Source organism: Panthera leo, chromosome D1 (genome assembly GCF_018350215.1).
Source record: "Panthera leo isolate Ple1 chromosome D1, P.leo_Ple1_pat1.1, whole genome shotgun sequence".
Taxonomy (NCBI): domain Eukaryota; kingdom Metazoa; phylum Chordata; class Mammalia; order Carnivora; family Felidae; genus Panthera; species Panthera leo.
In genome coordinates this window covers 16,003,651-16,022,139 of record NC_056688.1, presented here as the reverse complement: position 1 = coordinate 16,022,139, position 18,489 = coordinate 16,003,651, and the positions used below count along the sequence as shown (strand labels likewise).

At 46.1% G+C, this 18,489-nt stretch overlaps 2 protein-coding genes across 5 annotated transcripts; one reads left to right on the top strand and one right to left on the bottom strand.

Annotated features, from left to right (window-relative positions):
• Positions 1 to 998: 998 nt before the first annotated feature.
• CD3G (CD3g molecule) lies at positions 999 to 9,406 on the bottom strand. Of its 4 annotated transcripts, none has more exons than XM_042906672.1 (7): positions 9,253 to 9,406; positions 4,823 to 4,846; positions 4,134 to 4,361; positions 3,398 to 3,529; positions 2,731 to 2,774; positions 2,244 to 2,327; positions 999 to 1,825 (listed from the first exon to the last, which is right to left on the bottom strand). In XM_042906672.1, exons 1-6 carry the CDS (start codon positions 9,305 to 9,307, stop codon positions 2,262 to 2,264), a joined length of 549 nt encoding a protein of 182 aa, XP_042762606.1. In that variant the 5' UTR covers positions 9,308 to 9,406; the 3' UTR covers positions 999 to 1,825; positions 2,244 to 2,261. The 4 variants fall into 4 exon arrangements, with proteins under 4 accessions (XP_042762606.1, XP_042762609.1, XP_042762607.1 ...); XM_042906675.1 differs by having other exon boundaries at positions 999 to 1,632; XM_042906673.1 differs by having other exon boundaries at positions 2,248 to 2,327.
• A 1,437-nt stretch (positions 9,407 to 10,843) lies between these two features.
• Positions 10,844 to 14,933, top strand: CD3D (CD3d molecule). Its single transcript, XM_042904912.1, has 5 exons — positions 10,844 to 11,012; positions 12,569 to 12,784; positions 13,252 to 13,383; positions 13,658 to 13,701; positions 13,922 to 14,933. Exons 1-5 carry the CDS (start codon positions 10,958 to 10,960, stop codon positions 13,985 to 13,987), a joined length of 513 nt encoding a protein of 170 aa, XP_042760846.1. The 5' UTR covers positions 10,844 to 10,957; the 3' UTR covers positions 13,988 to 14,933.
• The last annotated feature ends 3,556 nt before the right edge of the window (positions 14,934 to 18,489 follow it).

The window sequence follows — 18,489 nt, the reverse complement described above, 5'->3', positions numbered from 1 at the left end:
AACTCTTTCAATTCAACAGTGAGACAAAAAAAAAAAAACTAAAAAAAAAAAAAAAGATTTGAATAGACATTTCAGGAAAGATGTAAGAAAGGCTAATAAGCATGTGAAAAGATGTTCAACATCATTAGTCATTAGGGAAATGCAAATTAAAGGTCCAGTAAATACCATTTTATACCTACGAGAATGGCTATACTAAAAAAACATATAGTAACAAATATTGGTGAGGATGTGGAGAAACAGAAACCCTCACCCATTGCTAGTGGGAATGTAAAATGGTACAGGGAGGTTCTTAAAAAGCTAAACAGAGATTTACCATACAACCTAGCAATTCTTCACACCCATGAATCAACCCGAGAAAAATGAAGACACCCACACAAAGATTAACATGAGAATGTCCAGAGCAGCTTGTATAATTCCATTTATATGAAATGTCCAGAAAAGGCAAATCTGATGAGACAGAAAAGATAATAGTCATCGCCTGGGGCTGAGGGTGGGAACAGGGAATGACTGGAAACAGCACAAGGAATCTGAAGAAGGCAATGAAAATGTTCTACAACTGGTTTATGGTGATGAGGGTACAATTGAGGTAATTCTCTAACACGGAGAACAGGAGAAATTGCTTAAAATGAGTGAATTTTATGGCATGTAAACTATACCTCAATACAATTATTTTTTTTAGATGACACTTATACAATGTTAGTCATTACAGCATCATAAGAACAAAATATTGGAAGCAACTTAAATGCCCATCGGTAGAGCATTGGTTAAATAAAATATAGCGTATCTGTACAACGTGGCTGCATTAAAAAAAAAAGTTCCTTTACTTATTGATATGAAATAATCTTAAGGTTATTTTTTAAAAAAGTTTATTTATCTATTTTGAGAGAGACAGAGAGACAGAGAGAGAGAGAGGTTGGGGCAGAGAGAGAGAGAGAGAGAGAGAGAGAATCCCAAACAGGCTTCACGCTGTCAGCACAGAGCCCAACGTGGGGCTTGAACTCATGAACCATGAGATCATAACCTGAGCTGAGATGAAAAGTCAGATGCTCAACTGACTGAGCCACCCAGCTGCGTCAATCTTAGGGTTTTATTAGGTGAAAGTGCAAGATGGAGATAGTATAATACCATTGGTGTGAAAAATAGGGAAAGGGAGAATAATATGTACTTAAGAGCTTGCTTGTGTATGCCTAGAATACTCTGATTTATAACACCTTATATGAAACTAGTACGTTGTTTTGTCTCTGGAGAGACAGCTGAATGGCTGGGGATGGAGGTGGAGGGAGACCTTTCGTTGCATATTTAAACCAAGTAAATTATGACACATACAAAAAGTAAACAAAAATTAAAACTTTAAAAAATAATATTCAAATAGAGGGGGTTATTAGATCTTTTCAATTTTCTTTTACAGAAAAACTACCTTCCAATAGGTGGCGCTCCTGCAACACCATACATATTATTTTCCTTTAATTTTGTTTTATTTTGAGAAAAATCCAAATTTGTTCTGATGGCCTTTCTTCTCCATTTGTCGCCTTTGGGAAACTTGAATCTAGATTTAGGGCTGAAATTCTCTCAGCTAGGAGTGCTCCAAAACGTATTGCTATGTTCCTGAGACCTATCCAGAAGGGAGGACACCTGGATTGAAAAAAGAAAAATTGGGGTGGGTTCAGAAAACCAAATAATGCTTGGGTCTTGTTTTCCTGATAGACACTTTTCCTGCTTGATTGAATCAGAACTTCTGATTGATTGATTGGTTGATTGAAAGTTAATAGAGGTCAGTGGTTCTTAACAAAAGGTGATTTTGCCCTGGAGGAGACATTTGAAATATCTGGAGATTAAAAAAAAAAAAAAAGAAAAAAAGTAAGGTTTATTTATTTTTGAGAGAGGGCAAGCGAGCAGGGGAGGGGCAGAAAGAGAGGGGAGACACAGAATCCAAAGCGGGCTCCAGGCTCTGAGCTGTCAACACAGAGTTGGAAGCTTAACCGACTGAGCCACCCAGACGTCCCTATCTGGAGATATTTTTGATTGTTACGGCTGGGGGCACCACTGGCATCTGGCAGATAGAGGGCAGGGATGTTGCTAAAAACCCTACAATGCACAGAGCAGTCTTGCACCACCGAGAATTATCAGTCACCCACTCTCCCCTAAGCTTTAGAGTTGGTTGGGGAAAGGAGACAGACTTGGCAGCAGTTGGAAGGGCAGGTAAAGGAAAGGTAATTTCTTAGAGTTGGTATAGAAGAACACACCTACTTTGAGTCCTGAGTTCAATTTTTCCTCAACTGTTTTCCTTGAAGGTGGCTGTAATGGTCATTTTCCCGATCCTTGAGGGGCTAAAAAGGACAGCACGGTCATAAACTCATCCTCCCTCCCCCTCTCTGAATTAATCTGATGCATATTTATTGAGTGCTTTTTCACGTGCAAGCCTTTGGAGTGGGTGCTTCCCTGTCCAGGGGGTGGAGAGAGGACAAGGGGGAAGGGAGGCTCTGTATACAGTTTCTTTGTGTGTCCCTCTTAGCGTGTCCTTCAACTTTTTCTCACTAGATCCTGACCTCAGTCTCTTTCAACCCTTCTTTTTCTTTCATCCATTCTACCCAAAGGGTAACTATGTAATCATCTGGTATGCCCTAAGTAGTTCCTTATCTGTACGGTATCTTCCAAATAACTTGTCCCCCCCCCCCCTTCAAATTTTACCCCGAATTGTAGCAATGTCTCTTTCACTCCCCCTTCCCTTACCTGGTAGAGCTGGTCGTTGGACAACAGAGTCTGCTTGTCCGAAGCTGCACAAAAAATAAACAAAACACTCAAAGTAGAGTGGCTAACAAATTGGGTTCTATTCACACACTAGAGTACTAGCTAGCAGTAAGAATTAGTGAAATACATCTTCATACGAGAATACAGATACATCTCACAGGCATGTTTTTGAGTGAAAGAAACACACACACGAGTATCTGCTGTATGAGTCCACTGACATAAGGAGTGAAAACAGGCAAAATTAATCAATGCTGTTAGAAGTCAGGATAGTGCTCACTTTGAGGGCTAGGGAGAGGCCGGAATTGACCACAGAGGGGACTTCTAGGGTGTTGGTAATATTCTCGGTCTTAAACTGGGTGTTGGATTCATGAGTGTGTTTGCTTTGTTTAGCCGTATGCTTGTCACTCATGCATTTTTCTATGTGTAGGTTTTACGACAGTGAAGAGTTTTGTAAAAACACGGAGGAAAATCAGAGGGAGGTGGATCTTGCGACGGGCACGCGTGCTGTGAAAAAGCGGTGTCCTTTTCACCGAACTGTGCGCGTCCACAACGCATGCTTACCTCGTCTCTTCTATTGGGTCTATGTCGGTAGGAAGGAAACTGAGGGTCCTAGGTGGCCCCGTCCCTCATTCAAGAACCTTCTTCTTACCTCTTGACTGGCGAACTCCATCCTGTCCAGCAATGAAGTAGACCCCAACAGCAAGGAACAAAATGCTGATGATCTCAGCGAAGACAAAGCCGGTTACGGTGGCTCCGCTTAGTTCAATGCAGTTCTGACACACTGTGGGGAAAGGGAGGGACAAGGTCCTTCAGGGTGTGAAAGGGGTTCTTCTGCATCTTTTTCTCTTGCCTACAAGTGATAATGCCTATATTTAGGGTAGCAGACTCCTCTGTGCATGGTATGGAAAGGAATTGCCTGGGAGGACACCTGCACTAAGAATGCAATACTTCTTGATGTCCTTCTGTGGCCCAGGTGTCCTGGGGAAGCAAGCCCATGTAGTCTTACCACCAGGAACTATAGGAAATAGAAGGAAGATCAGATCTTCTTCTCCGTGGTCAACTGCCTTCTACATTTGATTGCCGCTCACCTTATAATCTCCTCTGTCTCCCCTAGCTACACCAACTCAGTTTATAGCAGCAAAAGCCGACTGCTCCAATCCGTGGGGGTCCATCCAAAATCAAACCATCCTTTATAGGACCGGTTATGCTTTTCCAAGAAGATTGGGGGAACTGTGTTGTTATATTCAAAAAAGGGCAAGCTGAGATTAAGAGAGCCAGAACGGTTTCGTGTCTATTTCCATACTCGCCCACCAGGGGCAGGAGGCCCGCCAGAACAGCAAGTACTGATTAATTGTACGACAAACAAACCGAAGGGGATTACATACTTCTGAAATACACTTGGAGTGTTCTTGAGCGGTTCTTGGATCCTTGACACCAATATATCCCTTGAGGGTCCTTGATACTGCTTCCCAGATTCTGTATATTTTTATTCTTTTCGTGGGACTTTATTTCCTTCCCATCTTTAAACCATTTGACATCTTTGTCTGGTGACTCACAAGTCAGAAGTACCGAACCATCTTCTCGATCGCTGTTTACTCTTACCACAGGAATTTCTGAAAAGGGAAAAAGCCATGGTCTGTTAAGGATCTCTCCTCTGGAATTCTCCCTGCCCTGGGGTATCAGGACCAGACCATCACAGCAGTGCTTCTCAAACTTTAATGTGCGCATGGATCACATGGGGATCTAGTGAGAATTTCAGGTCCATTTAGTAGTTCTGGGAAGGGATTGCAATGTGGCATCTCCCAGGTGATGCTAATGCTGTTGGTTCGTGAGTCTCACTTTGAATAGGCCGTAGCTGCTAGTGTCCCGTTTCTACTCCAAGAACTAGAGAATGAATTGCTTAGCTACAGGAAAACTGCCTGTTCATGACTGGCCACTCATCTGGAAGGCAACGAGAGATTTGCTATTTATCATTCATCATCCTATCCCTTCCATCACTCACTCCTGTAGGACCACTATGGTAGGAACCATATTTCTATGAGATTTGAGGATAGAAAGAAGCCATGCACCCTACCTTGTTTTGACTGGGCCAGAGTACCTGTAGAGATAGAAGACAGAGAGCGGATTAGCTGGGCATAGAGTCATTCAGATGCCCTGAGGTAGCATTTCCATCGTCATTTGAGGCCAAGATAGAGAGAGATCCTAATCTACGGGAGTGGACGGTATTTATACTTATTTCATTGAAGTGTAGCCTAAATCATCAAATTGAATTCAGGGTGCTGTATAATAATGTGTCTGGTGTTTGTCCTGGATTCCTGGGAGGGAGTTTCTAAAGCCTTGGAATTTCATGAGCGATAGGATTGTCTGTTATTCTTAGTGGGCTTTTGGACCATATATGAGTTTATGCTAATGAGATGACTCAGGATGGGGCTGGTCAAGAACCATGTAATCTAGGACTTTGAGCCCTGGAAGGGAAGGGGCCTGGAGATTGAGTTCCGTCACATGGCCAATTATTCAATCAATTATACCTATGTCATGAAACCCCAATAAAAACTCAGTGCACAGGCACCTGGGTGGCTCAGTCAGTTGAACGTCTGACTCTTGATTTCAGGGTGGGTCATGATCCCAGGGTCGTGAGATTGAGCCTCATGTTAGGCTCTGTGCCAAGCAGGGAGCCTGCTTGAGACTCTCTCTCTCTCCCTCTGCCCCTCTCCCATGCTCACACGCTCTCTCTGTCTCAAATAAACAAAATGAAAAAAAAAAAAAAAAACAACCAACAACAACCAAAAACCTCAGTGGAACTTCCTCGTTGGTAAACACAATGTATTAGGAGGGTGATGTACTCTGATTCCACAGGGAGAAAGCACAGAAGCTCTGTGTTCAGGGCCCTCTCAGACTTTACTTTATGTGCTTCTTCATGGAAAATCCTGATTTTATTTTTTTATACTAAAACTGTAATAGTAAATGCGGCACTTTCCCGAGTTCCGTGCGTTGTTCTAACATATTATCAAATCTGGGAACCCTCCAGATTTGTACCCTGTGCGTCAGAAGTGTAGGTGGTATGGGAACCTCTGAACTTGTGCCTGGAATTTAAAATGAAGGCAGTCTTGTTGGGGACAGTGCCCTTAACCTGTGGAGTCTGATATTAACTCTGGATGGTTAGCATCAGAACGGTACTGCAATATTCATAAGGGTATTGCCTGTGTAGTCTGGAATGCTCTGCTTTTTTTTAGCAGCTAAAGTTCTGGCCAAACGTGGGCTTACACCAACTAAAGCCCCCGCTTTTAAAAAGTTTTTTTAAATGTTTGTTTATTTTTGAGACAGAGAGAGACAGAGCATGACTGGGGGAGGGTCAGAGAGAGGGAGACGCAGAATCTGAAGCAGGCTCCAGGCTCTGAGCTGTCAGCACAGAGCCCGATGCGGGGCTTGAACTCATGGACCGTGAGATCATGACCTGAGCTGAAGTCGACGCTTAACCAACTGAGCCACCCAGGCGCCCCTACCAACTAAAGACCTTTTTAAAGAAATGTTTATTTATTTATTTTGAGAGAGTGAGAGAGAGTGTGAGCAGGGGAGGGGCAGAGAGAGGGAGAGAGAGAGAGAGGGTCTCAAGCAAGCTCCGTACTAACAGCATGGAGCCCAACCTGGGGGTCAATCCCACGAACTGTGAGATCATGATCTGAGATGAAATCAAGAGACCCTTAACTGACTGAGCCACCCAGCCACCCCTACACTAAGTAAAGACTTTTTAAAGTACGTACTTCTAGAATCCTCAGCCTTGGTGATCCGTTTTTTTGTAGAAACCCTGGATGCCGTAGGGGAGGTAGGTCTTCAATAGCCCTCAAATCTGTCTCAAAACTCAGGGTAGTAGAGTTGTATGGTGGATGTACTACAGAGCACTGACACGGGAATTCAACTCAAATGAGTTTAATCCAAACATGAACTAAGCACTGTTATGTACCTGGCATGATTAATCAGGGTGGAAAAAAAAAGACTGTAATACAAGAACTAACTTGCTGCTTCCAAAGCATTTACAATGAAGTAGAAAAAATAAATATGTATGGAATTAATACAATAGAATTTGTCAATTATCTTTAGTACTTCCATGAGTGCATATGAAAGTGGGGCAGAAGCTATTGATTTTGCCCAAGAGTGAGGGACAGGGAAACCTTAACAGAGAAGGTGATGTTTGGCTGGGCCTCAAAGAATGATTAGGAATTCACCGGACAGAGAAGAGCATTCTGGGAAGAAAGAATAGACGAGCAAAGACACGGGTTGGAAAAGGACAGAGAGGTAGTGCGTCTAGATGTAGAGCGTGTGATGGGGACAGATAGGGCAGAAGTGAAGTATGATGGGAAAAAAAGGTATGATGGAAACGGTTGGAAGGAGTCAGCTGTTTTAGAACTTCTAGCAGGACTGAACGGATTACTAATAGTACCTAGTACAGTATGTGGAACATGGTCAGAGCTTTACATTTGTTGAATGAATGCATGCATGACTGGATGATTGAATTAAAAAAAAAAAAAAGAAAAGCAAGACAAACCGTTAAGAAGATTTCTTGCTAGCCTTTCTTCCTGACCACCTGGTCACCATGGGAGGGACAAAGAGGTCCCTCATTCTAACTCAGATTTTATAGGAGAGAGGGTCCACCTGCTTGCTGACATCTTTTAATTTTGCTTCTCTGAGTCTTACTCCTTTTTAGGATTTGAGAGCTCATGTAGCCACATTTCCTAGGTTGACTAGTGAGCCAACAGAGCCCCAGAAAGGAGGCATTGTCCAAGTTCACACAGCTCACTGGTGGCTTGTCTTCTTCAAGTCCCCCGCTCAGCCATCACCCAGCTTGGTTTCAGCAAGTGGCATTGCCTTCCACTTAGTTCACTGAGAATGTAGATGCCGTAACGACCTTCTCTGGCTTCCTTTCCATCTACATGCCTACCCATGACTAAACCCATCTTCCTTTCTCTTCGTCTCAGATGGTAAGGTTGTCTTCTCTGCATCCTTGAGCCCACTCTTGACTCCATCCTTGCAACATCAACTCCAGGACCTTGGTCTACTATCGTTTCCTTCAGCCTAGAAACGTGCTCAAATTTCTCTCACACTCAAAAATAGTTCATCTTAGACCCTATTTCCCTTTCTGCTTACCACTTAAACTGTCCTCATCCAAACATCTTTAAAGAATAGTCTGGGGGTGCCTGGGTGGCTCAGTCAGTTAAGCATCGGACTTCAGCTCAGGTCCTGATCTCACAGTCTGTAAGTTCGAGCCCTGCATTGGGCTCTGTGCTGACAGCTCAGAGCCTGGAGCCCGTTTCAGATTCTGTGTCCCGCTCTCTCTCTCTGCCCCTCCCCTGCTCATGCTCTGTCTCTCTCTGTCTCAAAAATAAGTAAAAACATTAAAATAAATAAATAAATAAACACACAAACTGAAAATTCTTGAAAAAAAAATAAAGAATAGTTTGCATTTGGTGCACTTCATCACCTGCCCTGTATCTTCTACATGTTTCCATTCAGTTTCCACTCATACTACCCCACTGAAACTGTTATAAATCAGGCATGGCCCTCCTTTATTTTGCCAGATTCCACAGATTTAAACTTTTAAATATATTCTATCAGCAGACCTTTCTATAATATTTCATACTCTTGGTGATTCTTTCCTTCTAGAAGCTCTCTCCTCCTTTGGTTTTCGATGGTATTGCACTCATCTGGTTATTCCAGCCCTGTGATCATCCTCTTCTCTCTTCTTCGAGAAGTTTTTCTCTAATGACCCTTTAAAGGTTAATATCTTCTCGGTTCCGTCCTCACTCCTCTTCTTTGGGGATCTCACATTGTACTTGTGTGATTTCAACAACTTTTGTGGTTTTAGCCTCCCCCCGGTATGTGGAGAACCATCTCTAGTCCAGATTCCAGGCATTGACCCAGTTCATCTACTTCCTATTGTTTATTTCCAACTGCATATGCATACAGACACCCTTTACTGCACATTACATTCAATCTGGTGACACTGAAGCTTCTCTCTCCAGTTAGACTATAAGCTCACTAGGGCAGAGGTTTTTATTCATCCTTATATCCTTCTAGCCTGTTATGTAACAGGATCTCACTCATATTTGTTGACCAGTTGACCAGCTGACCAACCGAGTGAGCAAATGCCTTATCGGTCTGTCTGCTGCTCACTCCAGCTCTGCGTTAAGGAACACATACATTTTCTCTTCAGGTTCCTGCCCTGTGCCCTTTGGGGCTACATTCGACCTAAGATGGCGACATCCGGGTCCTCTCTCTAGCCTGTAAAGTCCTCTGTTTTCACTTCTGAAGAGACAGGGACCCCATGTCTCTCAAGGGACACTGCTTCTCTCTGGCAAAGAACAGTAAGAGGCTTCATTTTTGCCCTTCCTTCTCGGAATTCTGATGTGATGGCTCTGGTAGGCTTGAGGTTAGAGATCCCAATATTGTTTCCCCCCTGGTGATGATCTCTTCCCCTGAGCCTTCCTCCAGGCGGCCAGAACCCCTTACCTTGAAGAAGAGTGACGGCCAGGATGAGGCCAGCCAGCTGCTTCCCCTGCTCCATGCCAGTCTCTGTCTTGTCCCTGCAGAAGCACTAAGCAACCCCTAGCAGCCAGCTGACCTGTTGAGCAGCTAGTCTGGCTCCGCCCAGCATCCTTCAGGCTGGGGCCCCTGAGAGAAAGCCCTGAATCTGAGCCTCCACCCTCTCCTTGAAATGTGGGCAGAAGGGGGCCTCAGCAGGGCTGCAGGTGCAGATGTATTTTGCTTTTCTGTTAAGGAGTGGAGGATGGGAGTTGGCAAGAGGAAGAGGGAGAGAGTGCTGGATCCCCATTGCAGGGACAGCTTGCACAAGAAAACCCCTTGGGTTCTGGGTAGGAGATGGCCTGGGCCCCTCACTTCGTGAGAGAGGTAAACATCTCTGCCCCAACCTGTTGCTAGGATCTCAGCCGGTTGCTTGTTGCTAGCTGCCGTTGCCAGAATTAAGGAATTTAGGTGGGGACACTCGTGCTCAGGGCTGGAGATCTGAACACGAGCCCGTCTCAGTCCAGGCGCTTGCTCAGGAATTTTTCACTGCTCTTTTGAGACAAGATCATCAACAAAGTGCCTGCCTGGAAGAGAATAGGAAGAATAATTGCGAGGGGACAGGCCATATATTTCCAAGGGCCAGAGCATGAACAGAGCTTCCAGGATGTTAAGGTTCGTCTCCCTCAGCAGGTCGGTCAGTGAGTCAACAAACACGTACAGAGATCTCGTGACGTGCCGGACACGAGCCAGGTATTGGAGATACAGAAGGGAACAACCAAACCCACGCTATCTCTGCCCTCGGGTAAATTATAGTCCAACTCCGGCAGTGTAGAGAGTTTGGACCCCCATAGGCCTCAGGGGGAAGAAGTCCACCTGTCTCCTGGGGAGGCTCACTCTGCCTGTGCATCAATCATATTGTTTTTAATAGTTACTTCTTATTGAGCAAATATGATGTGTCAGGCACGATGCAAACTTTTTGTCCAAATCATTATTGTGATACTGGGGTAATCAGGCTCTGAAAAATTCCCTGACTGGCCCAGGCCCTGTGGGTAGGCAGTATAGGAGCCAGGATTCCAATGTCTGGCTGAGGGCGGTGGGGGTGGTTGGTGGGGTTCCAAAGCCCAGCGTCCTACTGGTGGGAAGTTACTTAGTCTGGTATCCCAGGCTGCTAGAGGAGGACCTTGGGCAAGCTCCCAAGAAAGCCCAGCAGTGGGAGGAACCTTCTGGGATGGCTTATGGGATGGGGCTTACAGCTTTTCTCCAGTGTTTTGAGAGCTGGCTGTTTTCAGGTGGTGAGTGAATGCAGTTATTCTGTCGACAGAAATTCTGCAATTATCGTTTTTCACCAGTGACGCAGGAAAGAACATTCTAAATCTCCTTTTACTTCCTGGAGGCCTAGACAACCTTTTTCATAGTCTCTACTCTCCCTCCCACCTCACCCCCAAGCTCACTGCTTGCAGAAAGAGCAATTCGCACCTGCTTCTTTCCTACCCCACCCCCAGTCTACCCCTACCCTGACAGTTTCCCATCACCAACGGCAGAGAGCAGAGAAATAGGCGTTTTCTAGTTCCTCCCCCACCCCTTTACTTTTTCCGGGTACCCGTGAGTCGGTTGGGGGAGGGCATCCTCTCTCACCCTGGCCGCTCATTCTGAGACCCGGGGCTGTCTGCTGAATGAATTCTGCCGGAAAATGGAACACTCCAGTTTTCTGGCCGGCCTGACACTGTCTGTCCTTCTCTCCCAAGGTAAGGCTTCTCCAGGTGGTGGGGGCATCTTGGGAAGGGACGTTGGAGAACGTCCCTCCCTTGGAGAGGGACATTACCACCTGGAGGGAGCTCCACTTGAAAGTCCTCAATGCTAGCTTCAAATCACAAGGCAGAGCTGTCAGGGGAGCAGGGCTGGGATACAGCCCAGGGCTTGGGTTTGGGAGACAGGCTCTTGGCTTTGACGGACTCTAGGTAGGCATGCATGTTGCCCTTGAATGTCTTTTTAAAGGCCTTAGGCCAGAGATCTCTGCAGGAAATGTTGTGGTCTGCAGGGGTCTGAGCCTGGGCTGGTAAGGGAGCACTATTCCTTCCAGGGCAGAGGGTCTCTGGGGTCTAGGGCTCTTACTCATTTGGCCATCATTTGTCACCACCAAGAGCCATGCATGACCCAGCATTCAGGGGAAAGTTAAAGAGAAAGTTAGCTTTAGGTTGAACAGGAAGGAGGGCAGATTTAGGGAGGTAGGCTCATCAACTCATTTGTTTGCCTGGTTTTAAAACCGATAGTCCCTTGTTCCAGAAACCGTCTCAGCCTCAGGCAAACTGGGACTAACACTTTGGGACATCCAGGATTTCCACTGGAAACAGGTTCCCCGTGGGAGACACGACTGACTGTAGGATGTGAAGCATCTGACGTGCCTGTATCTCCCTGAGCGAGTGTACACGCATGTATCATCCTGGCCGGCTTGAGAGGCATGAGAAACAGCTCTTTTGGGGGATTTTCTTGAGGATGCTCTTGTATTCAAACGGGTACCTGAATATGAAGTTCAGGGAAAAATCTGGATTCCACTTTCCCCGGGGATTGGAGATACAGATTCTAGGGCCTCTGTGGGCTGTGGACATGCTCTCAGTCAAAGCAATTCAGGGGATCTAGAAAGACGCTGTACATACGCCTCCAGCCTCTAAACTCCCTACAAGACTTGACTTGCATGGAGCCCCACGAATGAATTTGATAAAACTGTTTTTCTGTTCCCCTCCCCCTCAGCAAGGGTAGAAAACCTAAAAATCTTTACATGGCATTTGCCCTGGGTCTCCTTCTGGATCACTGGGCTGGTAATTCATACTGGCTTCTCCCCTCCCCCAGGTGGACTTCTACTTGTCCCCTATTTGTTCCTTGTAATTCTAGAAGTTTTGTTGGGGAACAAATGTAGACATCTTCAGCTGAGGAACGCTCTTCTGCCTTTCATGTTTCTCGGATGCTTCCGCAGCCTACGCTCCCCTCCGACTTCCTTTTATTTATTTATTTTTAATGTTTATCTATTTTTGAGAGAGTGTGACTGGGGGAGGTGTGGGGGCGGTGGACAGAGGGTCTGAAGCAGGCTCTGCGCGGACAGCAGAGAGCCAGGCAGGGCTCGAACTCCCGAACTGCGCGATCATGACCTGAGCCAAAATCAAAGGCTCAACCAGCTGAACCACCCAGGTGCCCCGAAAGTGGTCCTTTTTAAGTATAAGCCTCAGCAGAATCAGGCATCTGCTGGAGATCAAACAGCTGACTCAAATCATGGTATTTCCACCCCCCCCCCCCCCACCCACCCAAGTGAGTCCCTACAAGATATCCGTGGAGGAACTGGAGGACAAGGTGTTGCTGAGTTGTAACACCAGCATCATATGGATGGAGGGAACGATGGGAACGCTATTTCGCAACGATACAAATCTGGACCTGGGAAAACGCATCCTGGACCCACGAGGAGTGTATACGTGCAAGAGGCCAGACGAACAAGACAAGATACCTTACACGCAAGTATATTATCGAAGTATGTGCCTTCTGGACCCTTGGGGTTGAAATGGGTGGGACCTCTGGCTATGAGAACTTCAGAGCCAGAGGGGACTATAGTGGACCAATCTGTTCTCCAAACAAACTGGGGTCACTCTTGTAATGGTATAAGCCAGGCTTTGGAGCCCTCGGAGTGAGAAAGAGCTTAGCTGGTGGAAAAACAAAACAAAACAAAACAGTAGGGGCTTGTGACTCGAGCAGTAGAGGTTTCGTCGGGAGAAAGGTTTGGCCCACCGCCTTGTTTACATTCCTACAAAGCTGACATTACTTCTTGGCTCTTCTCAGGGATTTCTGGGGATAAAGGGCACAGGTGGATGTAGCCAGGGCATCAGCAGGCCTTTCTCCAAGGGTCTTACTGACGTTCGGGTCTTGGTGTGAGAGATCCCGGGGCCGCCCTAGGGAGGCAGAGATGCTTCCCTGGTCTTGAAGGCTCCCCTTCCCCCTCAGTGTGTCAGAACTGTGTGGAACTGGACTCAGGCACCCTGGCCGGCATCATCATCACGGACATAATCGCCACTCTTCTCCTCGCTTTGGGGGTCTATTGCTTTGCGGGATATGAGACCGGAAGGCTCTCTAAGGGTAAGTGGATGGGACAAAGTGTGTGTGCACGCTTATGTCGTGGGTGTGAGTGTGCCCCTGCGAAGCATGGGGCTGGCAGTGGGTTGTGTCTCACCTGGGAGCCGCTCTTGCAATCTCCCAGTGACTCCTAAACCTGGTTCTGGGAAGACCTGTGCCCATCTCGCTCATGCGGACTTCTGAGGATGCCACCAGCTGCGGTCGTCCTGCAGAGCGTGGGGTTTCACTGTCCCATCCTCCTAGGCCCCTGATGACTCTTTTTCCCTGGTTCTTCTAGCCGCTGACACTCAAGCTCTCCTGGGAAATGACCAGCTCTATCAGGTGAGCCCTGAGGGGGAGGAGCCATGAATGGGGGGTGGGGGGCACGGGAGGGGACATGAATGGAGGTGAATGGATGAAGGGTCCTGGTGGGGAACTCATCAGAGCGGATGTGGGGGCTGGAAAACTCAGGCAGGAGTTCTCATCTCTGGGGTCTGCTGGGGTCCTCTCTGGGAGAATCCTGACTCTGCCTGCCTCACTGTTCCCCCTTCTCACCTCCTAGCCCCTGCGAGATCGGAATGATGCTCAGTACAGTCATCTTGGTGAAAACTGGCCTCGGAAGAAGTGAACCGGAGACCGGTGGCTTATAGGAGTATCAGCTACATCGACTGCACCTCCTTTCCTTGTTCAGCCAATAAAGATGTCTTCTCTCCCTCAGCAGGTGCCTGGACTTTTCAAGACTGCCGGGCAAGGCACGGGAGTTGTCCTGCCTCAGTTGGGCCCTTGCCCTCCCTGGCCACCTGTGTCCTTCCTTCACTGCTTCCATTCCTCTGCCCCAGACGGACCGTGTGACGGGCACTCTCCCACCCCCATCTGGCCCACTGGTGCTTGCTGCCCGGTGGGCTCCCTGGGTGCAGGGCTCCATCACACTGCCTCGGCTACTTGTTGCCTCCGGCCCCCTAGTGCAACCCCTTAAAGGCTTTGGCTTTCTCACCACAGCCGAGGGCGGGCTGCTATGTTTAGAGACCCAGCCACACAGAAGTTTCCATGACATCGTAAGCAGAGGAGGTGGGAACATCAAGGGCCCAGGAGACCGTTTCTTATCAAGATGTGGAGGGCGTGTGTGGCAAAGTCCCACTTCTGCCAAGGGGCTGGCCCTGGCTTTATGGCCCCTGTGGAGTGGTAGCCACTGGCTGCGAGGAGGTTTCTACGTAGGTCTGCTCAGGACCCTTTCCTTCCTCCTGTATAGAAGATACCATTCACCTTCCTCTTCTCAGAACCTGTCCCCGTCCCACCCCTGCCTTCTGCATCACAAAGTAACATCAGAAGCTCATCAGCAATCCAAATGCGTTATTCCTCTTCAACCACCCGGAAAGCTGGAATTTGAGAGCGGACAGGGGCCAGGGATGTTTTCAATACATGTCATCTTCAGCTAGTGGTTAGTGGTGAGCCTGAGAGATTCTGAAACCTTGGGAGCCTGAGAGATTTATTAAAAGTATAGACGCTCGATGGGGCACCTGGGTGGCTCCGTCAGTTGAGCATCCGACTTCGACTCAGGTCATGGTCTCACGGTCTGTCGGTTCGAGCCCGGCGTCGGGCTCTGTGCTGACAGCTCGGAGCCTGGAGCCTGCTTCCGATCCTGCGTCTTCCTCTCTCTCTGCCTCTTCCCCACTCTCACTTTGTCTCACTCTGTCTTTCAAAAATAAATAAATGTAAAAAAAAAATAAAAAAAAAATAGACACTAGGGCCCCCCTCTCGGAACGTGGCCCCCAGGTGATTCTGAAGCACCTCCAGTACAGAGAGTCTCTAGAGGAAGAGCTGAGGCCACTGACTCTTTTGAGGCCCTTATGCTCATTCCTGTCCACCATAAGGGCAACCCTTCCCTTTTGTTCTCTGAGTTAGAGTAACTGGAAGGACTTCAGGACAATTTAATAAGAGTGGGAGTTCCCCAGACCAGGGTTTCCAAAGGAGGAAAGAATTAACAACCACACAGCCAGGGATCTGTATGATTCTGCCCACTATCTTCTCGAGCTATACGCGGATGTTAATTCTGTTAGCGACAGAAGTTAGCCACAGAATGAACTTGTAATTTACACATTGAACTTGTGAACTTGTAATTTACACATGCTTGGATCATGGTTACAGTTTATTTCTACCCTTTCTATCCCTACTACCGTAGTCCTCTGAAACCTGCCTCCTGCTTTCACATTGGGTTCCCTCCGCCTTGGGCAACTTAACCATGGCTTCTACAGCACCAAGGCTTGTACCCTTCCCATGCCCTGCACACTTCTCTTGTATTCCTCGTATGCTCTTACATCCCCCTATACCTCTCTCCAGTCCTCAACATTGAATGCGCTTGGGACTCCTCTGCACTTTGGAACCTCCAAAGATTCTGATTATCTTGGGCTAAGGCATCAGGACTTTAAAAACGGCTTAAGGTGATTTCAGTGTGAAGCCACGGTTGACAAACCTGCCCTCCACCTGAGCCCTCCTGGAAACTTGTGTCCCTTTGGTTCTCTTTTTGGTGCTTTGAAAAAATAGCTTTACTGAGGTACTGCATGTATTTAAAGCGTAAAGTTTGATATTTTGACATATGTATGCACTTGTGATACAACACCACAGGCGAGGTAATGAACATATCCAACAACGTGAACAGTTTCCTTGTGCCCCTTTGCATGCAATCCCTCCCTCCTTTCTCTCCTTATCCCTCCACCCTCCAGGCAACCGCTGATCTGCTTTCTGTCATTATAGATTAGTTTTTGTTTTTTGAGATTTATATAGGAGTGTAATAATGTAACATGTACCCTTTTTTGGTCTGGCTTCTTACACTTGAGCATAATTATTTTGAAATTCATACATCTTGGTGCATCAATCAATAGTTTACTGCTTTTTACTGTCCAGTAGTATTCCATTGTATGGATATACCACAGCCTGTTCATCCATTCACTTGCTGATAGTCTTTTGGGTTATTTCCTGGTTTGGGCTATTACAAATAAAGCTACGATGACCAGTCACCATAGAAGTTATTGTGTGGTCTATATGATTTTATTTCCTTTTTAAAAAAATTTAATGTTCATTTATTTCTGAGAGAGAGAGAGAGAATGAGAGAGAGACAAAGTGAATGGGGGAGGGATAGAGAGAGAGGGAGAATCTGAAGCAGGCTCCAGGCTCTGAGCTGTCAGCACAGAGCCCGATGTGGGGCTCAGACCCACAAATTATGAGATCATGACCTGAGCCAAAGTCAGACGCTTAACCGACTGAGCCACCCAGGCACCCCTCATACGCTTCTATTTCTGTTGGACAAATACTCAAGAGTGGAATGGCTGAGATGCAACTTTTTTTTTTAAGTTTACTTATTTACTTTGCACGTGGGAACAAGTAGGAGAGGGGCAGAGAGAGACAGAGAATCCCAAACAGGACCTGCACTGTCCGTGTGGAGCCCCACGTGGAGCTCAAACTCATGAACCATGAGACTATGACCTGAGCCAAAGTTCGACCCTTAACCCACTGAGCCACCTCTGAGATGCAACTTTGAAAGAAAGTAATCTGGCTATTCTAGGTCCTCTGTAGTCCCATGTGAATTACCTTCTCAGTTACTACAGAACACCTGCTGGGGTTTTGATCTGGATCATGTTGAATTTACAGATCAACTTGGGGAGAATTGATTTCTTAATGATACTGACTCTTCCAATACACAAACACGTCTTTTGTCAGATTTACCCCCTAAGTATTTTATATTTTTTGATGCTATTGTATATGGCACTTTTAAAATCTCAATTTCCAATTGTTCACTGATAGAATCTAGAAATACAGTTGTTTTCGTATACTGATCCTGTACCCTGAAAACTTCCTAAGATCACGTATTAATTCTAGTAACTTCTTTTTTTTTTTTTTTTTTTTTGTAAAGTTCATCAGAATTTCCACACAGATGTTCGTGGTGTTTGTGAATAAGGACCGTTTAACTATTCAATTTCTAAACTGGATGTATTTTACTTCTGTTTCTTGGCCTATTGGCGTTGGCTACCTCAAGTACCGTGTTGAATAGACGCGGAGTGAGGACATTCTTGCCTTATGTGTGATTTTAGGGGGAACATTGTCTTTCATCATTAAGTATGATATTGGCCATAGGTTGGTTGGTGGTTTATTTTTTGAATTTATGTATTTTATTTTTTAGTAATCTCTACATCCAGCATGGGGCTCAAGCTCATGACCCCGAGATCAAGAGTCGCATGCTCCACCAACTGAGCCAGCCAGGCTCCCCTCTTCTTTTTATATATTATTAGATTAAATTTGTTAAAACTTAGTGAATAATTCTTGCATCTATTCAAAGGGGATATTGGTCTGCTGGCTTTTTTTGTTTTTCTTGTAGTGTCTTTGCCTGGTTTTGATATCAGCGTTTGGCATTAAGTTTCTCCAGAGAAACAGAGCCAACAGGATGTGTATGTAGGAGATGGAACAGAGAGAAGGAACAGAGGGAAGAGAGAAGAGACAGAGAGGGGGATTTATTTTAAGGAATTGGCTCATTTGATTGCGAAGGTTGGCAAGTCCAAAGCTGGCAGTAAACCAGGAGGCTGGGGACCCAGGGAAGAGTTGATGTTGCAGCTTGAGTCCAAAGGCAGTCTGGAGATGACAACTTCTCTCTTCCTCAGGGGACCTCAGTCTGCTTTTTCTGTAAGACCTTCAACTGATTGGATGAGGCTCACCCACCCACACTATGAAGGATAACCAGCTTTACTCAGAATCTGCTGATTTAAATATAAATCCCCCCATATACCTTCACCACAATATCCAGGTCTGTTTGACCAAATATCTGAGCCAGGTTGACACATAAAATTAACATGGATGAGTTTGGTCTCCATAGAGTGAGCCATAAGTATTCCCTCTTCAATTTTCTGGAAGAGTTTGTATAGAATTGGTATTATTTTTTCCTTCAATGTTTGGTAGATTTCACTATGAAGTCTTCTTGGTCTGGAGTTTTCTTTGTGGAGAGTTTTTTTTTTTTTTCTTTTTTTAATGTTTGTTTGTTTTGAGGCACACACACACACACACACACACACACACACATCATGAGCCAGGGAGGGGCAGAGAGAGAGGGAGAGAGAGAAAGAATCCCAAGCAGGCTCCATGCTT

Excerpts from the sequence above, each read along its gene's own strand:
- CD3G (XM_042906672.1), bottom strand. The coding sequence starts at position 9,307 with ATGGAGCAGGGGAAGCAGCTGGCTGGCCTCATCCTGGCCGTCACTCTT. Across the intron at positions 4,847-9,252 it reads GGCCGTCACTCTTCTTCAAG|GTACTCTGGCCCAGTCAAAA; the intron begins GTAAGGGGTTCT and ends CTATCTCTACAG. Across the intron at positions 2,328-2,730 it reads CCAACGACCAGCTCTACCAG|CCCCTCAAGGATCGGGAAAA; the intron begins GTAAGGGAAGGG and ends TGTCCTTTTTAG.
- CD3D (XM_042904912.1), top strand. The coding sequence starts at position 10,958 with ATGGAACACTCCAGTTTTCTGGCCGGCCTGACACTGTCTGTCCTTCTC. Across the intron at positions 11,013-12,568 it reads GTCTGTCCTTCTCTCCCAAG|TGAGTCCCTACAAGATATCC; the intron begins GTAAGGCTTCTC and ends CACCCACCCAAG. Across the intron at positions 13,702-13,921 it reads GAAATGACCAGCTCTATCAG|CCCCTGCGAGATCGGAATGA; the intron begins GTGAGCCCTGAG and ends CTCACCTCCTAG.